Below are 25,421 nucleotides of genomic sequence, written 5' to 3'. Positions count from 1 at the left end.
TTTGCAGCCTTTATTGATAAATACTAACCACAGAATCATGTTTCTTTATATGTTGGGCATAGGATAAATACGATAAAAGGATTTTCCCCAAAAAGTATTAGTACACTGAACATTTTTGGGGCAGGGAGCCTTTAGGAAACCAAACAAATCATTTCCAAATGGTAAGTGGCTTGAAGACAATTTGGTGCCCACTACATTTGTAAGCCCCTCCATGTATACATTCCTCTGTTGACTTATCGGGCTATAGTGCCCAATACCTTAATTGAAAGACTGGTGAAAGAGATGACTCTTTTTCTCATTGTGATAATTTTATCGATGATAATAAATGAACATCAGTCCCTCTCCCTTATGAGCTACTTGAGGTGTTTATTATAGCCCATACTTTTTGTCTTACTGAGGGATATGTCAGTCTTTCGTACCAATCTGGAAACATAATCTCTCCTCTCTAAGACAGTCTTGGGATGCTAAAGGTCCTTTAACAATATGGGTGTAAAATGGGGCCCTGAGGAGGGCAGAAACACAATTGCGAACCTGTTGTTTCTCTGCTTGCAACATGAATTGCTAACTTTCGTGTCCCTGGAAAAAGGGGGATGTGCTTGCTAGCTGGCCTGCTGCTTCTCATGCCTATGGAAGAAGGGGATGTGATCACTGCTGGCCTCCTGGGTCCCGGGCCCCTGGACGAAGGATTCAGACCTGATGGTTATCCTGCCTCTGAAAGAAGGGAGGGTGCTCGCTAGCTGATCCTCTGGATCTCATGCCTCTGAAAGAAGAGGATGTACTCTGGTTTTCATGTCCCTGGAAGAAGGAGATGTGCTTACTAGCTGGCCAGCTGGTTCTCTTGTATATAGAAGATGAGAATGTGTTGCCAGCTGAACTGTTCAATCTTGTTTCTCTGGAAGAAGCAGATGTGATTACACCAGACCTGGTTCTCGTGCCCCTCGAAGAAGATGTGCTTGCAAACTGACCTGCTTGGTATGAAGCCTCTGGAAAAAGGGAATGTGCTTGTTAGCAGGCCTGCTAGTAGGCCTGCTAGTTCTCGTGCCTCTGGAAGAAGGGAGCGTGCTCACTAGCTGGCCTGCTGGTTAGCATGCCTCTGTAAGAATCAAATGTGATCACACCAGACCTTCTAGTTGTCGTGCCCCCGGAAGAAGTGGATGTGCTAGAAAACTGGCCTGCTGGATCTCCAGTCTCTAGAAGAAGGGAATGTACTCGCTAGCAGAGCTGCTGGGTTTTTTACCACTGGAAGAACGGGATGTATTCACCAGCTAAATTGGTGGTGCGTGTGCCCCTGGTACAATGGGATGTGCTTGCTAGCTACTCTGCTGATCATCGAACCGCTGAAAGAAAGGGATAAGATCGCAGACTGCTTGCTGGTTTTCATGCCCCTGGAAGAAGGGGATGAGACTGCAGCGAAGCTAATGCTTCCTGTGCCACTGGGAGAATACAATGTGCTCGCTAGCTGGCCTGCTGGATCTGGTACTGCTGGAAAATGGAAATGTGCGCACTAGCTGAGCTACTGTTATTTGTACCAGTGGAAGAACAGGATGTATTTTCTTGCAGAGCTGGTGGTTCCTGTTCCACTGGGAGAATGGGATGTGCTCGCTAGTAGCTCTGCTGGTTCTCGTGCCCTTAGAAGGTGTTGTGCTGGCTAACTGACCTTTTGGTTCTTGCACCCCCTGGAAGAAGGGGATGTGCTCACTAGCTGATCTGCTAGCTGTCAAGCGCCTTGAAGACGTTGATGTGATCGCAGCTGACTTGCTGGTTCTTGTGCCCCTGGAAGGAAGAGTATGTGCTTGCTACTGACCTGTTGGTACTTGGTGGCAGTGGTGGCACTCCGCATCTAACAGTGCTAATTCGAAGGTTGTCATGTTGTGTTTAGTCACCAGCCCTCTGTGCTGATAATCACATTAGTGCTGCTGCTCGTGGCGGCGGACTCATTTACCACTTGTCATTATGACTTGATTGTAAGAGGTCCCTGGCCCAGTGCGCCTGGGTGACTGACAGATCCTTCGAATCTCTCGTGGAAAGACCCGAGACCGACACTCTCTTGCATTCGTTAACCCTTTCAGTGCTTCTGTTATCTTTGTCCTCACCTCTTTTCCCTTTTCATGTATCTTTTACCTCTTTTCTTATTTCTATCTACTCTCCTCTTCCATCTCATCGTCTTTTTCCTTCTCTTTCCTCATTCATTGTCCTTTTCTGTGTTTTGCTTAATTCACCTCTTTAATTTCTTCCTATATTTCTCTCATTCACTTATTCTTTCTCCTCTGCCTTATCTCTTTCCTCCCTCTATTTTATGTCCCCTCCACATATCTTATGGTGTTTTCCCCTTCATTCGCTTCCATGTATATTTCTTTCACTTACTTTTTCCCATCACCTCTTTGCTTCTCCGCCTCTCTTCTCCTTTATCGCATCTTTCTTCTCTTTTCTTCTCCACCATCTTTTCTGATCTTTTTTCACTTCGATCTCCTCCATATTTGTATGTTTCCCGTTCACCATTTCCACATCTTTTTGCTGTTTCTATGATTCCTCCATCTCTCTTCCCTTCCATGTGTAGCCCATCTTCTCCTCAATCCCTTTTACCTGTCGTCTCTTCATCTTTACTTTCTCACTTCCCATTTTCTCCTTGTCCACATCTCATCTCTTCCATCCCTTCTCTCTTAAACCTCTTTTCTCTCCCTTCCATATTAGCTGTTATCTAGCTCAGCCATCTCTGTATTTTCCAAAAAGTATCTGCTTTATTTCCTCCAAAGACTCTGCCCTCTGTTGCTTCCAACCCCAATAGTCTGTCACTTCAAAGGCTTCTAAATGCCGCTGATATGTAATGCCATCCAATCCCACTGTGCTGCTCTCCAAGCCTATGACTATTACATGCGATTCATTGGCTCTAATCTCTCCTACTTTATAAACATTTGAACTCTGTCACTCAGACGATATGCCTACCGTCGCCCTGCAAACACCCCGTCAAAGGTAGATCCCAAAACTTCCGGTTGTCACTTCTCTTGTTTTCCTTCGACGGCACGTTCCTACTTTCTATCGTTCCAACCCTTCTTTCGTTGAATACAGCCTACTCTGCCACGTTATCCCTAATCTTATTGTATGTTTACAAATTGCCCACAGCTCCGTTCATTGATCATAAGAAACTATACTCCCGAACCCCTTCTAGCTCACTTGTTAACACCTCCAACGTCTGCATGAGTTCACGTACCCCCTACTAATAATTACATCCAAGTCGTATTAACTCTGCCTGCCACAAAGCTACTTCAGTAATGCGTGTCATGGTCTCCTTGCGAGCACAATAGTAATTCTCTTAACACACAATAACACTGGAGTAACTACTGACCATGGGTGCTGCCCGATGTAAAGCTCTTTAACGCTTCGCCAGGGGTAGGAAGCGCCATATAAATACAGCTACATTTACAAGTATTCACTTTTTCTTTGTGCTACTCCACAGGCCCGGTGACTCTTCATAACTTACAATGTTTACCTATGAAATTGCCCTACGCCATTATCCCAGGCTATTTGTTACTGTGCTCTTTTCCCTCTTGCTCTAATGTAGTGTTCGCCTTCTGCCTCTTTCGACCTTGGTTACTATGTTCTCTTCCGGCCCCCACCCCTTTGTCAACATCTTGTTGTCTTCTGTCGTCTCCCAGGCTTCTTGACCTTCTCTGTACCGATCCCCAGACATATAACGGCAACTGTTACTCTCCAGCCCTCTCAGCTTTCACGTCTGTTCCCCAACTTTATAACCCGTGGCCTATAATCTGTGATTTCCTATCCCCAGCCCCGCAGCCGCGTTCTGACCACTCCCTGCCACTCCCAAGGGGCACAGTCCGTAGTGTGTCTGCCTCACCCTGCCGCTGCACCAACATGGAACCTCTCTGCTTCTCCACAGGCCTCTCGTCGTCCACCGTACTGCTCTCCGGGCTACTATCCCCTCTGTTGTGGTGCTCTTTTCTCCAGGTCATGTTGGCTGCTGGGGGTGTGTCAGCAGTGTTCGACATGATGCTGCTTGTTCTTCCTGGTGGCTCTGGCTTCTAAGTCCCTGGACTGCAGTAGCTGGGCAGGCTCTCTAATGGGGGCTGAGGTCCTCCGATCAAGGCCTATCCCATGGTGAGATGAAGTTTGGTTCCAGGTGTCCCACTAAATCAACATCACTGACCAGTAGGAGTATTTTTTATTTTAAATAATGTATTTCATTTTTCTAATTTACGGAACTTTTAAAACGATGGTCTCCAATGTGTGTAAAATAGCAGAAATGCTGCCAGTTATTAAATGAAAAGTAGCATTGTGAATCTATGGCATGGGGTTTGCTGAGCTCTGAGCTATACGAGACATGCCGTCCTCTACTGTTTTCTTGAAGAAACATGCAGTTTTGGGCCTTCACTCAAATAATTAATAATTACTTTTAATATTACAAAGTGGGGATACAAAGTTACACTTAGCGTGTCAAGGGATGAAACATGGGGAACTTAAATTGTACCATTGGTTGCAAAAGTTATCCTTTTAAAAAGTAGCAAAGAACAACAGTGCTGTTGCTATGAAGGTTGTAGTGACTGCTTTTGAGGTTTTCTGGTACCCACAAGTACCAAGAGTACAGTGCCTCACTGTAATAAATAAAGGCACCAAACACCCTAAGCTTGTTGGTAACTCTTTTCTACTCCTACCTACCTACCAGCCTTTCCTTAGTGAAAGAATGCTGTTGATGATGCGCTAAAACAGTGGCGGCTGCCTCAAATGTCAAAGGGGGGTGGGGGAGGGGCGTTGGCGATGACGGGGGGGAAACAAAACATTGTTCTCGTTGCTGCCGCTTCCTGCCACATCACTCCTCTTCTGGTGTCCCAGCATTCATTGGGACACCAACACAGGCTCCCCATCAATCCTAGCGCTGCTTTCATGTCAACCTAACATGAAAGAAGTGTAAGGATTGGTTTGAACGGCTTGGACTGCCGCTCAGACACAACCCTGGGGTCTGTCCAGTTTCTCCAGCCTGGCTGTGTGCACGGGTCGGTTGGAGTAGCCTAAGTGCCTGCGACAGGCAGTCCATCACTTATGCACACTTAGGTGCACTCTCTCCTCCCACCTCCCGTGGCCCAGCCCCACCCCTCCCTGCACAAAAATAAAATGATAGTAGGCTATTTTATTTTTTATATGCTGGCTCTGAGCCAGATCGCCATTGCAGAGGAGCTACCCCTGCGCAAAAAGCAAATCAGCATATTAGGCAGCTAGGAACAGAGTCAAAGCCACTCCTGGTCATCCTCTGCCCCACACCAGTACCTCATTCATACTCCCCTATTACATATGCAGTGTTACTGCACGCATCCCCCTCTGAAAGGATGGTGCACTGGTACCCTCCTACTGTAATGCCCCTGTAACATGAGTAGCTCACGTGAAGCACAGCTTGGTCAGTGCTCTTTGTTTGGGAAGGAGAAGAGAGATTTTGCACATGCAGGAACTGGTACTAAGTTAATCTGCAGTTTTATTAATTCAAATTGTCCAGTTAACTCCGATATATTTTTAGTTGTTATTTTTAATCCCAAATCAAACAGACAGAAGTAAATGTTGCGTTCGTGAAAACAGTGTTTGGGGATATAAAAACTAATCAACAACGAGGCAACAATGATGCAGTGACGACTGTTCACGCGACATCTGGGCAAGAAACGATGGGGCAACAACAACAAAGGAGCAAGAAATTACATGGCAAGCAAAAAAGAGGCCAGCAATGACAATGGAGAAACTACAACGTGGAGTGGGAGGGGAGTTGGGGGTAGAAAGCCTGCAAACACGCGCATTGTCATGGAGCGCTAGAACTAAAAGAAAAAAAAAAACACGAAAGCGAACGACAGTGGAAGCGCCCTGGGCTCCCAAAGGGAGCACTACTCGGGCTGTGCTCCAGGGGAGCAGCAACCACACGAGGGTGAAGTGAAGCCGGCCCACTCTGAGCAGACACCACCAAGGAAATAAGAGTGACGATGACGTCAGCCGGTGGTAAGCAGTGGGCAGGCTGCAACCCCCTGTGAGCTAACAAAAAGGCTTGAAGGCAGCATTGCACGCCCTGTCACAGACGAGATCTACAATGGATTTCAAAATATCACTTTTTAGAACTTAGAACAGGTGGGCGCAAAGCGTCCACCCTACTGCAACAAATACAGCTTTTCTGAAGAAAAAAGAGGCACGTTTACATTATAGCATACTTTTCTCTCCCGCATCTGAGAATCCTGAGTGACTTTGAATGATGTGTTCCTGTGCTACAGAACTGTTATGCGTATGCCCTTTAACCAGTCCTTCAACTTAAGTGATTAGTGACCCTGCCCTTTTAAACTGACATATGACTAGTTCTTTCTTCAGTGACGAGCCTGGAGCTTATTTTGCATTGTCCAGTCTCGGAGGAATCAAAGCCACTTCTGCAATTTTTTCACATTTTTTAACCCCAGTGGAGAAAGTCAAATGTTCAATCGAAATTGTATTTTTTTGCACACGGATGTAAACTGTGTTAGGAGGGGATGCAAATGATTGCCTCAAGATGGACAGTGGGCTTTATCGTGACCATGCGTGCGGGTGCAGAGTGGAGCATGGAATCGGCTTTCAATGAGATTGCGGTGCATTTAACTCTGGCTGTACAAGTTACTGAACGAGTTGAGAACACCATGATTACACATCATGGCAGTTAAAGCTCATATTCCCCTACCTGTGTTGTGTGTGTCATTTATTAACTGCACAGCTATCAGGTTGGGGTATGCTTTGTAGAGAGCACAGTTTTTTCTGCACACGCATACTTCTCATCATACGACCCAGAACTATAATTGCCACATTGTGCAATTTTTGCGCACGTTTATTGACTTCCTGAGAAAGTCTGTTTACATACCGTCTACAGCCGAGTTGACGGCTGATCGTCCTGAAAGCGAAATATAAAACTGTTTCGTGGCGAACATGTAATGCTAGGAAGTTTAAAGATTTCTGTTTTGTGAAATTGGTCAGTGGATATTCTCATCATTAGTAATTTATTGATAAGGCATTTAACGTATAATTGGACTAAAGGTTTAGATTTTGTTTTCATTTTATAAAAGATATTTTAACAAATGATCTAATTTTCACTAAAATGCGTATAATTTGTTACAAGTCATTAGATTCTTTAAGGCTCGAGGAATACCAGCTCTGATTGTTTTTTTTTTTTTTTTTTTAGAAGTATGCAAAAGGAGGCATTTATATACATTTTAAGTTTGGTGGTCTAGGGAACGTTTAATGTTATAGACACCTCACTTCCATTGTCCTGAAAAGTAAAGTTTCCCTCACTTTTTCTACGGAGTAAGACACGTAAAGGAACGTCGAGGATCAGCAGTCCTATAACTTAAGTTATTAGTGAGGTGGCATTCAGCGCTTTTCTCCCAGGAATAAAGAGAAACATCATAAAATCATCAGACACCAGTTGTTTATTCAGCAAAGATCAGCATCCCCATAAAGTATCTTACCTGGGGGTGACACCAGTTTCCTCGCTGGGAGTGCAAGTCCAGTGCTGTGATTGGGGGGCAAATCTATTTTCTTTCTCTTCCAGGAGCCAGTGAGCAGTCACATGCATAAACCCTTTCCACGAGGGCTGACAACACTTCTTATTTTCTTTAGGCAGTGATTAATTCTACAACGATGTGGTACTAGGTGATGACCATGCTTGTTTATCTTGCAGGGGATGACGAGCAGAGCGACTGGTTTCATGAGGCCGAATGTGTACCTGGATTCACTGTCCCTAACCTGCTGCCCAAATGGGGAGCTGAGCACCGTCTGGATGTTGAGAGAATGGACTCTGGTTTGGACAGGTTTCCTGATCCGACGTTCCTGCTTCCCACTCGTCCTGCGCAGAGGGGTAAGGACCAACTGAAGAATGTACATGGTAGAACACAGTATATAAACCTCAGTGAAGACAATGTAGAATGAACACCCCCACCAGTGCCTACCCGCCAATGTATGCAGACTCCAAAACATCCCTTTTCACAGCAAGGGTACTTCTGTTGTAACACTGCGCAACATCTTTATGGAATCCCAGTTTAACACCATTACAGTTTACTTGAATTTCAAAGTCCCTGCATGACACCTTTATTGCCACTGCAATGTATTTCCCATTAAATACCCCTGCCACCACATGATGCCATGAGACTCCTGTTTTACCTGCTTTACCTTTACCATGGAACCTCCAATCGTGTGTAATACCATGCACCTCCCTTGCCACTGCATGATATATCCGTGGACTGCTCGTAGGTAAGTGATTCATAAATACATCCACATACATCTAGTCTGCCTGTTTTCTTAATTCTACCACCTTAGATCCTTCTTGGTCTCCTGTGGCATCTTGTCTGTTAAGTTAAAATTTGCCCAACATGATTTTGGTTCTTTCTGAATTCTTTCTGTGAAGAATGTTACTTTTGAGCTTCCATTGTCAAATTTGTTCGTGAGCCCAATTATTTCTTAACTGTGCCGCTAAAATACGCTAATTTCAGCTGCTCTGAGGAAAGGGTTTTGGTGTTGGTCACTCACTCTGACAAACCCTGGGACTAGACTTTCACTATGATAATTCTTGTTAGGCCTTATTGAGAGGGGTTGTATGTACGTATTTGCAATTGTATGACTGTGTGCCCGATGATTGGCAGATTATGAGCACTTCACTAGGCCTGTGGGAAAAGTCTCATCAGATTCCGTAGGTGTGATATGCTTAGAATGAAAAGTTATGAGAAAGCAAGTAGGCCTTACTCCTTTATGGTGAAAAACATATATTAAAGGCAACATACCTTTTAATAGTGGATTTCTATTAAACTGTGCTAAACCCTGTAGGAAGGTATTTTGCTATAGGGAATTTTGCAGATTACCATAGTAGGCAAGGGTTTTCATGTTGGTGACCCACTTTAACAAACCAGGGGGCATAGAAGATATGCAATGTGATAATCCCCGTTAGCCTCTGTTACACGGGGTTTTAGAATATTTTGATAGCGGTATAGATACTGACATAGATTTCAGATGTCATCATTGATTTAAAAAGAGAGCAGATAAGAAGAGCATCACAGCAGTACAAGTTGTACTTATTGCGGCCAAGCCAGGCCCTGCACAAAATATCCCAGGGGTTGTCAACAACTCCACTAGTGGCTGTTATCCCACAGACACCAACCCCTGATTTTCTTTTTTTATTTGATCCTGCTGGAGTCCCACAGTAGCATATGTGGACAGAAATGGCTCGCACAGGAGGGACACAGCAAACCTAAGGATTATTTTTGTTTTTTTTATATTTGGCCCCAGGGGCTCTAGCCCTCCCATGCCCTTCAACACCCCTAAAAAAACCCATAAGGGCTAGTTGATTAGGGGTATACCCTTCCCTGGCTCCTTATGTGTGTGTGTATATATATATTTTTTTTACATTTGTTTTTCCGGAATTTGGGACAGAGTTCTAGAACAGCGGCTGCAACATTTTGAACCTTAATTTCTCCAAACCAACTGGACAGAATTACATCAAACAAAAAGCAAGCTTCCTGGATACTTATATAGCTTTTTGACACATTTGGTGTAATTCTGTTCAGCCTTTTTTTTTTTCAGTATTGTATACTTTTTCCTATTAAAGTTTTGAGGTGATGTGTTAAGTGAGTCTCCCCCCTAAACTTTCCAGGAAGGAGCTCCGGTGGATAAACTTTTTGGGATGGGGGGAGGTTGTGAAGATTTGTAGAACTGCTCCAAAGTTATTAGCACAACATAAAACCCTGTTTCTATGGAAACTTTGACTCCCATATAACCTCACAGTGGCTACTGCCACTGTGTGATATAGATGTGTGTATGTGTATATATATATATATATATATATGTTCGGTGGCATGTGTAGCTGCAGATACACATGCTGTGCATTATCCTGCCATCTAGTGTTGGGCTCGGAGTGTTACAAGTTGTTTTTCTACGAAGAAGTCTTTTCGAGTCACAAGACCGAGGGACTCCTCCCTTTCGGCTCCATTGCGCATGGGCGTCGACTCCATCTTAGATTGTTTTCTTTCCGCCATCGTGTTCGGACGTGTTCCTCTTCGCTCGTATTTTGAATCAGGAAAGTTAGCTACATATCGAAAATTTGACGGTATTGTTCTCGCTCTGTACCGGTTTAGTGGTAGCGTATCGGCACCGATCGCAGAAGCGCTCTGGTGGCCCTTCGGGGCTTCCGCTCTTCAGCGGGGCCTGGTCGGCCTGACCGCATCCATCGACGAAGACTAATGGACCGGACCCCTTTTCGCTTCTGTCCGAAGTGCCACTCGAAGTATCCTTATACAGACCAACACCTGGTAGTCTGTAATCTGTGTTTATCACCAGAACACCGGGAGGATACTTGTGAGGCCTGTCAAGCGTTTCGATCAAAAAAGACCCTACGTGATCGAAGAGCGAGAAGACTACAAATGGCGTAGACACCGAGAGAACAACTTGACGTCGAGGAGGAGGAAAGAATTTCCATCCAGGGGACGGACTCTGACGAATCCGAAAGTGAGCGACCCACAACGATGCAGAAAACTGTGTAAAACTGCCCCGTCCAAAACTCACACAAAGATCGTTAAGGCCAAGGGGACGCCACCGCCAGCAGGCCATGGCTTAACCCATCGAAAAGAAGGTGACCAAACATCGGCACCGAAAAAGGCCAAAGATTTGCCAAAGACATCCGACTCCGGTCGAGATTCCGGCACCGAACTATCTCGACGCCGAGAGTTCGACTCACCCAAAACGAGAAAAGTAACGTCCGAACCGAAAAAGACTTTATCGGAAGCATCGGTGCCGAAAAAAGCGGCTTCAGAGCCGAAAAGAAGCTCTTACACAGAAGAGCAAGGACTTTCCAGCCAGATGCATGAAAAACACAGATTTGAGCAGGAAATAAGTATGGTGGAACCAGACCATACACAAAGGAGGTTGCATATCCAGAAAGAGACTGGAAAAATACAAACTCTTCCTCCAATTAAAACCAAAAGAAAACTGGCATTTCATGAGCCATAAATGCAGGCGAAGGTGGCCAGAGATAAAACCCCACCACCAAGGTTTCTCCACAACCTTCCCCACTACACTCACCACAGCTGTCACCGGTAAGAACACCTCCAATGCAGTCACCTACGCATACAGGGATGACACAGGATGATCCTGATGCATGGGACTTATATGATGCACCAGTATCAGACAACAGCCCAGATTGTTACCCAACAAGGCCGTCACCTCCAGAGGACTGTACTGCATATACGCAGGTACTATCCAGGGCAGCTACGTTCCACAATGTAGCAATGCATTCAGAGCCAATAGAGGATGATTTCCTGTTCAACACCTTGGCATCCACCCACACTTCCTACCAGAGTCTGCCAATGCTCCCGGGCATGCTCAAACATGCAAAACAGGTATTCCAGGAGCCAGTTAAAGGAAGAGCTATCACGCCTAGGGTGGAGAAGAAGTACAAGCCTCCCCCAATGGACCCTGTGTTCATAACACAACAACTTACACCAGACTCTGTGGTTGTAGGAGCAGCAAGAAAGAGGGCAAACTCTCAATCGTCAGGAGACGCTCCACCGCCTGACAAGGAGAGTAGGAAGTTTGACGCAGCGGGCAAACAAGTGGCAGCACAAGCAGCCAATCAATGGCAGATTGCTAATTCGCAAGCCCTACTTGCTCGCTACGATAGGGCACACTGGGACGAGATGCAACACATTATACAACACTTGCCCAAAGAACACCAGAAACGTGCCCAGCAGGATGTGGAAGAAGGACAAGCAATATCCAACAACCAAATAAGATCCGCATTAGACTCTGCAGACACCGCAGAACGAACGGTCAACACTGCAGTAACCATTCGCAGGCATGCATGGTTAAGAAGCTCTGGATTCAAGCCAGAAATCCAACAAGCAGTATTAAACATGCCTTTTAACCAAGAACAATTGTTTGGGCTGGAAGTGGACACAGCAATTGAAAAATTTAAAGAAAGACACGGACACGGCCAAAGCCATGGGCGCGCTCTACTCCCCACAGGGCAGAGGCACATTTAGAAAGCCACAATTTAGAGGGGGGTTTCGAATGCAAACACCAGAGCCTTCTACCTCGCAAACCAGACCCACCTATCAGGCACAATACCAGAGGGGAGGGTTTCGTGGCTCATATAGAGGAGGACAATTCCCAAGAGGAAGGGCAAAGTTCCAGACACCAAAAACAAGCCAAACCAAACAGTGACTCCAATGTCACAAAACCCCAACACTTAACACCAGTGGGGGGGAGACTTACCGCATACTATCAGAACTGGACACACATTACCACAGACGCATGGGTCCTAGCCATTATCCAACATGGTTATTGTATAGAATTCACAATTTTCTCACCAGATGTGCCCCCAAGGGCACACAATATGTCCAAACAACACTTGGACCTATTACAAATAGAGGTCCAAGCACTATTACAAAAACAAGCAATCAAGTTAGTACCCAACCATCAGAAAGGAACAAGCATTTCAACCACTAATAGCCCACAAGCACATTCTTGTCAAAACCGACAACAATGTATGATCTCAACAAACAAGGAGGGACACACTCGTCACAACTGTGTCTCTTAGCACACAAAAATTGGCTTTGGGTAATTCACAATCACATTTGCCTAATAGCACAATACATCCCAGGCATTCAGAACCAGTTAGCCGACAATCTCAGTCGAGATCACCAGCAAACACACGAATGGGAAATTCATCCCCAGATCCTACAGGATCATTTCCTACGCTGGGGAACACCAAAAATAGACCTATTCGCAACAAAAGAAAACGCTAAATGCCAAAACTTCGCGTCCAGGTACCCACACCCTCAATCCAAGGGCAATGCGTCATGGATCAGTTGGTCAGGGATATTTGCTTATGCTTTTCCCCCCTCTCCCACTCATTCCTTATCTGGTAAACAAACTAAGTCAAAAGAGACTCAAACTAATACTCATAGCACCAACCTGTGCTCGCCAGCCGTGGTACACAACACTGCTGGACTTATCAGTGGTACTGCACATCAAATTACCAAACAGGCCAGATCTGTTAACTCAACACAAACAACAAATCAGACACCCGAATACAGCATCGCTCAATCTAGCAATCTGGCTCCTGAAGTCTTAGAATTTGGACACTTAAACCTTACACAAGAATGTATGGAGGTCATTAAACAAGCTAGAAAACCTACTACAAGACATTGTTACGCAAACAAATGGAAAAGATTTGTTTACTACTGCCACACTAATCAGCTTCAACCACTACATGCTTCCGCAAAGGACATTGTAAGCTACTTATTACACTTACAAAAGTCTAAGCTAGCATTCTCTTCAATTAAAATACATTTCACAGCAATATCTGCCTATCTGCAGATTACACATGCAACATCACTTTTTAGAATCCCAGTCATCAAAGCATTTTTGGAGGGACTGAAAAGAATCATACCCCCAAGAATACCACCAGTACCTTCGTGGAACCTTAATATTGTATTAACACGACTCATGGGACCACCATTCAAACCCATGCGCGCCTGTGAAATGCAATACTTAACTTGGAAAGTAGCCTTTCTAATAGCTATCACATCACTTAGAAGAGTAAGTGAGATACAAGCATTCTCTATACAAGAACCCTTTATACAAATACATAAACATAAAGTGGTTCTCCGTTCAAATCCCAAGTTCCTACCAAAGGTCATAAACCAAACCGTGGAACTCCCAGTCTTCTTTCCACAACCAGACTCAGTAGCTGAAAGAGCCTTACATACATTAGACACAAAGAGAGCACTAATGTATTACACTGACGGAACAAAACACTTTCGTAAAACAAAACAGTTGTTCGTAGCCTTCCAAAAATCTCATGCAGGTAATCCTATATCCAAACAAGGCATTGCCAGATGGATAGTTAAATGTATTCAAACTTGTTATATTAAATCAAAAAGAGATCTACCTGTTACACCAAGAGCGCATTCCACTAGGAAAAAAGGCGCCACAATGGCTTTTCTGGGGAATATACCTATGACAGAAATTTGTAAGGCAGCCACCTGGTCTACGCCTCATACATTCACTAAGCATTACTGTGTAGATGTGTTGGCAACACAACAAGCCACAGTAGGACAGGCTGTATTAAGAACATTATTTCAGACAACTTCAACTCCTACAGGCTAAGCCACCGCTTTTTGGGGAGTTACTGCTTATTAGTCCATGCACAGCATGTGTATCTGCAGCTACACATGCCACCGAACGGAAAATGTCACTTACCCAGTGTACATCTGTTCGTGGCATGGGACGCTGCAGATTCACATGCGCACTCCCACCTCCCCGGGAGCCTGTAGCCGTTATTAGTTGAATGAAAATTGTAAATTTGTAAATAAATATTATTTTAATACACATTATGTACATACATACCTACTCCTTTGCATGGGCACATCTAGTATATTCACAACTCCTACCTCACCCTCTGCAGGGAAAACAATCTAAGATGGAGTCGACGCCCATGCACAATGGAGCCGAAAGGGAGGAGTCCCTCGGTCTCGTGACTCAAAGACTTCTTCGAAGAAAAACAACTTGTAACACTCCGAGCCCAACACTAGATGGCAGGATAATGCACAGCATGTAATTTTCCATATGTGTGTGTGTGTGTGTGTGTGTGTGTGTGTGTGTGTATATATATATATATATATATATATATATATATATACAGGGAGTGCAGAATTATTAGGCAAATTAGTATTTTGACCACATCATCCTCTTTATGCATGTTGTCTTACTCCAAGCTGTATAGGCTCGAAAGCCTACTACCAATTAAGCATATTAGGTGATGTGCATCTCTGTAATGAGAAGGGGTGTGGTCTAATGACATCAACACCCTATATCAGGTGTGCATAATTATTAGGCAACTTCCTTTCCTTTGGCAAAATGGGTCAAAAGAAGGACTTCACAGGCTCAGAAAAGTCAAAAATAGGGAGATATCTTGCAGAGGGATGCAGCACTCTTAAAATTGCAAAGCTTCTGAAGCGTGATCATCGAACAATCAAGCGTTTCATTCAAAATAGTCAACAGGGTCGCAAGAAGCGTGTGGAAAAACCAAGGCGCAAAATAACTGCCCATGAACTGAGAAAAGTCAAGCGTGCAGCTGCCACGATGCCACTTGCCACCAGTTTGGCCATATTTCAGAGCTGCAACATCACTGGAGTGCCCAAAAGCACAAGGTGTGCAATACTCCGAGACATGGCCAAGGTAAGAAAGGCTGAAAGACGACCACCACTGAACAAGACACACAAGCTGAAACGTCAAGACTGGGCCAAGAAATATCTCAAGACTGATTTTTCTAAGGTTTTATGGACTGATGAAATGAGAGTGAGTCTTGATGGGCCAGATGGATGGGCCCGTGGCTGGATTGGTAAAGGGCAGAGAGCTCCAGTCCGACTCAGACGCCAGCAAGGTGGAGGTGGAGTACTGGTTTGGGCTGGTATCATCAAAGATGAGCTTGTGGGGCCTTTTCGGGTTGAGGATGGAGTCAAGCTCAACTCCCAGTCCTACTGCCAGTTCCTGGAAGACACCTTCTTCAAGCAGTGGTACAGGAAGAAGTCTGCATCCTTCAAGAAAAACATGATTTTCATGCAGGACAATGCTCCATCACACGCGTCCAAGTACTCCACAGCGTGGCTGGCAAGAAAGGGTATAAAAGAAGGAAATCTAATGACATGGCCTCCTTGTTCACCTGATCTGAACTCCATTGAGAACCTGTGGTCCATCATCAAATGTGAGATTTACAAGGAGGGAAAACAGTACACCTCTCTGAACAGTGTCTGGGAGGCTGTGGTTGCTGCTGCACGCAATGTTGATGGTGAACAGATCAAAACACTGACAGAATCCATGGATGGCAGGCTTTTGAGTGTCCTTGCAATGAAAGGTGGCTATATTGGTCACTGATTTGTTTTTGTTTTGTTTTTGAATGTCAGAAATGTATATTTGTGAATGTTGAGATGTTATATTGGTTTCACTGGTAATGATAAATAATTGAAATGGGTATATATTTTTTTTTGTTAAGTTGCCTAATAATTATGCACAGTGATAGTCACCTGCACACACAGATATCCCCCTAACATAGCTAAAACTAAAAACAAACTAAAAACTACTTCCAAAAATATTCAGTTTTGATATTAATGAGTTTTTTGGGTTCATTGAGAACATGGTTGTTGTTCAATAATAAAATTAATCCTCAAAAATACAACTTGCCTAATAATTCTGCACTCCCTGTATATATATATATATATATATATATATAGTGTGTGTGTTAGAACTGTACCTACAAAAAGCTGATGTCGCTCTGCTCCACACTGTAAAAGATACAAATGAAACAAGAATTTGCAATGCAATGGGTCTCACATTTGCTCCAGTTAGTTATTGGAGTTGTAAATTCCTAATTGGACTTGTCTTGCCACATAAGTTGAAAACGAAAAGTAAAACATTAGTTGACATAAGTGAGACGCTTCAAAGCGCCATTGCTGCCATGAGCACGAAGGAGAATCACAAAAGGAAAAAGAAGTTGGCTCGTAGTAAAAAATATCGGCAATCGTGCAATTATCCATGTAACAGGGTCAGTCTGCAAGTTGGTAACAAAACCTCCCCGAGGAGGGATGGACAAACGTTTAGCTTTTACCAATGATGATAAAGGATTTTTGAAAGTCAGGCCCACGAAGTAGTGAAAGTGAGGAGCATGAGGTGAGCATGGTTAAAAGCCTACAATACTTGCAACAGGTCAAAGCGCTTGCGCTCTCAAACTAAAAACAGATGAGAACTGTTGCTGAGTTGGCTGCTTTATGACTCCAGTGGCATCGCCATAATTCTACTTCCAGGGTCAAGATAGAGCCAGTGCCACCTACCGGTGGCAGATAGCTATTGCAAATGTTTTCAAATCTAGTCTGTTCCTGGGATGTTTAAATTTGAGGAATATGCAGATAGATCGAAAGTCCACCAGAAAGATTCTTTCCCACTTTGCCCTAAAAGCAGAATCCTATAGACAAAAAACACAATTTCCTCAAATGCACTGGATGCAGAAGGCCAGAATTCCCTACCACTGCAAAAGCCCTTCAATTTTGTGTTTCCACACTTCTCACTATCGGAACAGTACAAAAGATGTTTTTTTGGTGGGCGGGAAGGTGGGGGGGGTGCTTTGTGTCCTCAATAGTATGCATTCGGAATAGTAATTCCAGCAATTTTTGAATAACAGAGATTTAGGCAAATCAAGTAAGGTTTCAGTGGCCCCTCTTTATTGTATTCATAATGTCCTGCAAATTTCTATCAATGACTAAAAACACAATTTCCTCATATTTAAATTATATAGCTGACTGGAAATCTCCATCAGTGGCAAAAGTTTTATTTCTGACCTTCCCACATTTCGCGCTATTGAAAATTTATATTTTACTTGTAAATATTTACTATATTTTACTCAAATGTACACATTTGAGAAGACTGCTGCTTATAGCCCAGGGGTTTCTTGTCATCTATGAAACGCTTTATTAGCCCCAGTACTTATTGAAATGTAGAGGGACAGTTGGTTGCGGGTGTAAAATGGTGACATGAAGGTTCATCATTCATCTCACCCACAATGTCATGCAAACTTCAAGGAATGGCTGAAGAAACATAATTTTTTTGTCTTTTTAGGTATATATAGTGCATGGGAGAGGGTCAGGCAGTTGTCAGAACCTGTCATATGTTTTTTGGGGGGTGAATTGCCCATGGAAGATGACGACTATGTATGGTTTTGAGGTCGCACCAGCACCTAGGGAAACTTGCCAAAACGCAGACGTATCTGAAAAATAGAGTCTAAAGGAATTTCAGAGAGGTGTTGTTAGTGTGAACTGCACCACTATCATTTTCCTGTTCTGCTGTGCAAACAAACTTGATTTGCCTAATCTACATGCCATACAATACAGGAATTCAATGCTTGAAGCAAAAGTCATCTTATCATGCATTCCCACACGTTTCCCAATAGTAGTGGCACCACTCATACAAGTTTGGATGTAGTGTACAGAACGGGGGCAGGAGAAAACCATATCCATGTCAAGATAACCTTTAATTTTCGTTGCATATAGACATTTGTCCGGAGAGATGGACGAGTCTTTGTTACCCCAGTGTCACCCAGCACCGGAAGCAACTTTCCTGTCAATCATTTTTCAAATAGAGATTAAAGGGAATTAATGGAGGTGGGACTTTTGCACATCATGCAATTTTATAATTTGTGGATGCTTTTATGGGCTAGAATACTTTCCCAACACCAAAAGTTCAGCCTCCTTTTATCTCAACATGGCACCTGATAACAATTGTGCTCCACGTTTGTGAATGCACATGGATTAAAATCAGACTGAAACTGCAGGCATAGCTACTGCCTTACAGTGCTTTCTTTTACAGAAACGTGGCATGTGGGATTTTGGTAGTTGTATGCCCTGTGGTTACTAGCCATCAAAGGAAACTTACCAACCCTAGACATTTTTGAAAAATCGAGACCCAGAGCCTCCAGTAATGTGTCCCCTACACGAATAACAAAATATTTACTTGCACAGAATACATTGCAAATATCACTCTGTTTAAAAAAAAAAAAACGTATTTATATGCTGGTAAAACTAGAAGAAACCAGCTGCCAAAAGCAGCACTTCTATCGTCATACCTTTCCACTATTATCACACTAAAACTATTAAATATTTAATAAAGGAAGGTTTGAGATTGTTTAGAAATTGTTTGTTTCATGAGCAAGCCATTGACAATTCTGTTACGGTTACTGTGACAAGCACTTAATATAGCGCACGACTCGCGCCTGAAGGAAAATCTTGGCGCTTCCTGCAACAGGAAAGAGCCACCTTTATCAAATAGAGAGTGGAATTATACAGCCTTTTTGAAGTTCACGTGCTCAACGCAGGGGCGGATGGAGAGGGGCAATGGTTCCGAAAACCAAGGTACAGGGTGAACCTTGGCGAACCAGGCGAAGGACGTTCGGTGATGTGGACTTGCTGTGGATCTCTGCTAGTTCCAGAACTGCTGTCTGAATGCAGAGAAGGTGCATGAAAAGGCATGATACCATGTTAACAGTTTTCACACAACGTCAGCAATTCACTGAATTTATAGTACGAGTGAATTTGTAGTTCGATAATTCAAATATCAGTGACCTTGCAGACAGGGCAAAACCCCGGCATATTTACTGCTCCCAGAGGCTTTTTTTCCAGTACAAAAAATTACGTGTAAAACAGTGAAAGTTCATGGCCCTGGATTGCCTTCTACACTGGGAAACCTACCAACCACACACATTGCTTTAAGTAAAGTCCTGGGGAGACATAGGGAGGTGCGACTTGCAGGAGTGTTGACAAGATCTCACTGACACTGTGAGTGGCGATCATTCATGACGTGACCTGTACATTTCCATTTCCAACTTACAAACATCAGTGCCAAACTGAGTGATGAGGCAAAAGAGGAGTGATATTAGCCTCTCCCGCCCCATTCCCCCTTTCCTGCTTCTTCTATTTGTCTCGCATCTCATTCTTTATAGTCAGTGGTTGCAGTGATGTGTGGGAGAACACCTAGCTCCCGTTGGATCAGGTTTACAATATTTTTCACTTTACTGGTGCTAGTTCTTAATTGAAATAATACTGTAAGCATAAAAGACAAAGATGTCCTTCATGGCCAAGTGTTTCTCCTAATGGAGGTTGATTCTGTCATGAAAAGAGCAGCACGGAGTTGAAGTCTTTAGGCTGACGTTTCTGCAGAGTTGTCATAGCTGTGATCCTAAAAGACATTGGCGCTTGCAATTGTGGTTGATAGTCATTAATCTTTTGAAAGAGCGCACCAGTCCTCCAAAGGGCTTTCTAGGCCTAGCTAAATGGTCACCAGAATTGTTCTGGAAAAAAGAAAAACAAATCCTACTAGCGAACTGACAGGTTGTCATATTCTAGCTGAAAAAGAATGTCTTGTGCATTTTTGACTTCAAGAGGATCAGTATTCCACAGCTAAGGCGCAGGATAGGAATAAGAACTTGCTCTTTTGCATATTTTTTAGATTTTGGAATCCCTTGAAGCAGATTCTTTTAAGAAGGCACTAGATTATATGTGCACAGTTTGTCTCACAGCACCAAGTACATTAATCCCCTGCTGGACTGTGCACAAGACTTTGAACACAGTTAATTTGATAACAGGGAGCAGCGCAGTCCGGTCAGCTGACCGGAAATATGGCTTGCTGCTTTTGATTGAGCAGAGCGTTTGGTCGCTGTATTTTGAATAACTTGGGAAATGTTTTTATTTGGAGAGACTTGGGCACTTAGATATTTGGAAAGCTCTAAATAAAGGAAATGCATATAGTGTAGTATCAAGGGCATGCTAGCACTATAATTATCTTAGTTGTGTAGGTGGCAGTAGTGGGAAAATACTTCTGAAGGTATGTAGGCCAGTAAAGTTTTCACATGCAATAGTATTTCTATGAAGCCTGAGAATCAGATTCCTATCACTCAGGAAACCTATGTTGTGAATATTCTTGACAAGAGAATTTGCAATATCAGTGGGCCAGAAAGTGCTGTTCCATATGGCAGGTTGACCTTCCAACACACATATCTCATCTTGAGTGAGTTCAGTTTAAGGGAGATGCCAGCCATCCAACTGGCAGCGTATCTCAAGCAGTTGTTGAAAGAAACAGCTGGATATATGGCATATCTTTTAGCACGATTTTGGTGTCATTGGTGCTGATGTTAAAAGCAAGACCATGGGAACCTATAAGGCGAGCAAGCGACAAGATTCAGACAGCAAAATGGAATATCACTGCTGCACGGTTTTCAGTCTCCTTTTGAGAAAAAAATGCCATCCAGTCCTGAGCCTGCTTGGTAATACAAATGTGTTTTGTGGCAAAACAGGATAGTGTGACTAAAAGTATCAAAAGCCGCCCTGCTACCCGCCTTCCTCCACTAGCATATGCAGAGTATCCAGTAGAGCAAGCAAGACAGGGTTGGTGCTTCTCCCAGGTTGTATACAAGCTTGGGCTTAGTATATGGCGTTGTCCTGGTCAATAAACAAAGGAAGATGTTTAGTGAAGTGGAAGTTGTTTTCAATTTGTACAATGCCTCTATTTTTTCAACAGTTTTTTTCTGTATTGCTTCAGCCTAGCCGCCACAAATCTCCAAAAGTTCTTGACAGTTAGGATATCGTATTGACTTCTTTGGGCCAATACTTCCCTGAACTGCTGTCTTTTGTTCTTCAGGATTCCATGCTCGCCTGAACCGCCTGCCAGGAGCGGCTGCACGCTGTATCCGGAAAGGTCGACGGAGGCTCGTTGGCAAGGTACCACCTGTGTTAAATAAGCTTTGCCTTTCTAACGTGTTCACACTTAGGCTAAGAACTCCTGTCTCCAAAAGTAGAACCTTACTTACAATGTGTCAGAGGTACAAAGATTCCATTTCCAAAAAGTGGATGTAAGTTGTGCACAGACTTTTTCGCGAATGGTATCTGATTTTGTACTAATTATAAAATATCGGATTGTATTGAGTTGCTGATCAACCAACCTATGTGATGAATATTAATTTGGCAGGTCTTATATTGTGACGCACGATTATTGGCTACAATCACATGTAAGGTGACCTGACAAGTAGGCCACTATTCCTGTAATTGCTTTTCAAAGTAGAAAACTTTTTTTTTTTTTTTTTTTAAAAGCAGCCCAGTTTCCTTCAAGGAAACGAGGCATCTTAAAAAAAAATGTTATTGAAAAACTTGAGTGAGAATTGACCATGCCTTCTCCCCCCTGAAATTGCCATCCCAATTTGCTAAGGCTAAGAGGCCCAAAGAGGACCCCCTTACTTTTTCCCCCCAACTTTGGAGTCAGTAACTTATCAATGATTAGCAACTGCTATCCCGGTCACAAACCATTGATACATAGAGTGACAATTCGCAATTTGGAAGGGACACCCCCAACATGCCCCATCCAAACTGCGATTTGTAAACCCATTGTAGGAATGGTAAAACATTACTGACTCCTACAACTAGTTTCATGAATACCACATATTTTGGTGGTTGCAAACCCTTTGATTTTGTAAAGTGGAGTGTTTGTGTCTGCTAAAGTTTAGTACATTTGGTCCATAATTTTCTGTTTACTGAATAACTAAGGAAAAGCCTTGAACAACTAAGCTCCTGGGTGACGCTTTTGCCCTGCGGTGTGGATGCTGGCCATGCACTGATACTCTACATGGTTGTTTGTCTGTGCTCCTTAATCCTAGCTTGCAGTGTTTTTGTCACTCTAACACTGCAATACCCACACAGAGCACTGTCATTTAAAATTAGTTTAGACCAGCAGAGCTCTGCCAGTGCACCTCTTTCTTTATTCGTAGCATCCACTGATATTCCGTGCAGGGTTTTGCAAACCGCTTTGGCAATGTACTTCCTTTGTGCATCCTCCACTTCTTTCTAGCCTACCAACTGGACACGTGCACCAGGCTGGCAGTGCACCTCAGCCCTGACTTCTAGCACATATCGGTCCCTTGTGTTCAGAAGAGGTGCACAGCTGCTGCAGTGTTCCTTATTCTGTGCAGCACCCACAGATTTCCTTGTGCAACTCTCCCCAGGGCATGATGGAGGGGAAGAGGCCGAGGTATTTGCTATTATGACTGAATGCACAGTTAGCTGAGGAGAAAGTAGACTCCAAGACTTACTTCAGGCACTCTTGGATTTACTCCAAGTCACCAATTGATCTAACCTGGCCTTTTGCTTGTCTCACTGAATTGGATGTTCCTCTAGGTATTGATCTTTAGTGAATAAGTAGCTACTTACAGGTGACTGTAATCTCAGGTTTACACCATCATGCTGGGATATATATACATGGTGCTCCACAGTGTGTGATGTTCATATTTGTTCACTGAGGTCCTGATGTACTAATTACGGGTCACAAAAATATGGTTGTCCTTTGAAACCAGTGTAAAATTTAACAATCCAACCTATCTACTAATGCATTGATACTGTCAGTACGGCCCCGGGGACGCTTGTGGCCTTCTTGACCTTTTCTTGAGGCCACCTGGTGCTCAGCAGCACCAAGCTGTTTACTGACACCACAGACAATAGAAATGTTAAATAAACAATCCATTATTTATTTAAAGGTTAATTGGTGTTAAAGAACTTTATGAACAACTTCATTTTAAATACATTTTGCAGCAAAAGTGTAAAAATATGGCAGTCTTCAAAATACAAAGTGTTTTTAGTTAACATGCTGAACCTTTTCATCTTAGTACAGCAGATTATTTGAGAGCACTGAACAATATTCATTCATAAGTGATAGTTTACAAACATGAATTTAGAAACATTACTCTGACAACAATGAACTAAAGGGGCAAGTCAGTTGTTACATGCACTCGTTGAGTGGGCTGGGTTCTTATTATTCATGCACCAGGTTATAGTTTATTAAATCAAACACAGGACAAGGTGTTGTACAGCACACAAATATTTCAAAGTCCCTAAATATGTGATAATGAACAACAAGCATTTCCAATGCAATGGGTCTTGCGGTTGCTCGAGTTAGGGCTGTTAACATTGTAAATTCATAAGTGGGCTTTTCTCGCCACTTAAATTGAAAATGAAAAGTAAAACAGTTGTAATAAACAAGCCGATTCAAAGCACCATGACCGCCATGAACATGAGCGCGAAGGAGGCACACAAAAAAAAGCAAAAAAAAGCATGCTCACAGCCAAATGTATTGGCAGTCGTGCGATTATCTATGTAACAGGGTCGATGGCCAAGGCGGTAACCAAACCGCACTAAGGAGGGACAAACATAAAACATTTACCAATGATAACAAAGGATTTTTGAAAGGCAACCCCACCAACGAGTGATAGTGATGGGCATGCGATGGGCGTGGTTAGAAGCCCACGGATAGATTACAACGGGCCAGAGCGCTTGTGTGCTCGACCTAAAAAGGAGTGAAAGTGAAATACAACAATTTCCTAGGATCTCACAATTTGGTATAGTGGAGAAGCTGGGATTAACCCCAGGTTTTCTGGTTTCACATTGTTCAGTTCAGCCACTAGATGTATATGCTTTGCTTACCCTACACCATCCAACCACAACCCTGCTGTCATCAATGTGGCCCTCGGTCACATCACAGACTGATCTTTTTGGCCCCTGTTTGCTAGTACCCATGTGCTAATATGTTGGTTTGCTAAATTCTGATTCGTAGTGGATCACAATCTGAGTTGCGACTCAGTCTGTTTAGTGTCCTCACAGGGATGGCAGCCTGCTATGTTCAGAAGACCACTATGTCTGTGATTGCCCTTCAGTTAAGAAAACTTTATTTTTTAAATGCAACATGTTTTTCTTAAAGGAAATGGGCTGCGTTTAACAACAAAAGTTTTCTTTTTTTGAAAATTTTGAGTTGGCAGTGGTCCTCTGGACAACTGCCTACTCCCCAACAATTTTCAGTTTTTCTACAGGGACCCCTTTCCTTTTGCCAATTCATTACCACCCTAACTCGAGTAGGTCATTTTTCAGTGTTTTGCTACCAGACTTCAATCGCACAACACTCATGAAGGGCATACCGATTAGTTATTGGAAAGGATGCCTACAACAAGCTCTTCCAAATACTGAATCAGTGTGGGGTCTCAATCACATTTTAAGAATCAGTAGCTTACCAATTCCTAAAATGGGATTAGTATATTTGCTCAGGAAATTTGCAGCCGTAGACTCTAAATCTGAGTGTTGGGGACTGTAACAATGCTTTATACCTTGAGGCTTTATTCTTTGCTCTCTTTAAGCAAAGTCTGTCATTTTGATCTTAATTACAAGAAAAGGGCAACATTCTTATTTCCGCGCTATTGAGTGATTGGACAGGGAATGGCGTTCTGAATTGTTTGGTAAGCAATACACCTCCACAATTTTCTTAGGACAGATTTTGCAAGTCAATTTCGCAGAAATATACTCTGCAGGGGCTTTTGAGGAAAATGTGCAGGAAACATCTTATGCCTAGGAAACTGCGGTAAATACATATTCTGTAACCTCCCTGCAGAGGCTCAGAATGGAAAAGCTTTAACTACACCCGTAAATATCTCTCCCTAGAGTATTGATATTGCCCTGACTCACTCATATTCAGATCTGTTGTGTAGAGCTCAAAACTGCCTGCTCCAGCCTTTACTCCCCTCGTCCTCCTGCGCTTCTGTTTTTAGGTTGAGCATAGCAGCGCGCAAGCGCTACTTTTCCGACTTGTTGGTATGTATCTGGGCTTTTAACGATGCCCACTGCATGCACATCACTATTACTCGTTCATGGGCTTGCCTTTCAAAAATCCTTTGTTTTCGTTGGTAACTGCTGCTTTGTTTGTCCCTCCTTAGGGCGGTGTTGTTACCGCCTTGGCCATCGACCCTGTTACTTGGCTAATTGCACTTTTGCTGATAACTTGGACTGCAAGCGAACTTCTTTTTC

The 25,421-nt window shown here is 43.3% G+C and overlaps 1 protein-coding gene across 3 annotated transcripts in view; it reads left to right on the top strand.

The window, feature by feature from the left end:
- Window positions 1-25,421, top strand: part of GPATCH2L (G-patch domain containing 2 like) — a 357,886-nt gene that overhangs the window by 196,137 nt on the left and 136,328 nt on the right. For all 3 annotated transcript variants that reach the window (XR_011198831.1, XM_069208440.1, XM_069208439.1), the window contains exons 4-5: window positions 7,682-7,858; window positions 21,229-21,308. Coding sequence is in view for 2 of the 3 variants with exons in the window: in XM_069208440.1 (XP_069064541.1) it covers window positions 7,682-7,858; window positions 21,229-21,308 (257 nt within the window). In the remaining variant the exon portion in view is untranslated. The remainder of the gene's footprint in view (window positions 1-7,681; window positions 7,859-21,228; window positions 21,309-25,421) is intronic.

Source organism: Pleurodeles waltl, chromosome 9, assembly GCF_031143425.1.
Source record: "Pleurodeles waltl isolate 20211129_DDA chromosome 9, aPleWal1.hap1.20221129, whole genome shotgun sequence".
In the NCBI taxonomy this organism is placed as follows: Eukaryota; Metazoa; Chordata; class Amphibia; order Caudata; family Salamandridae; genus Pleurodeles; species Pleurodeles waltl.
This window is presented reverse-complemented; position numbering and strand designations above follow the sequence as displayed.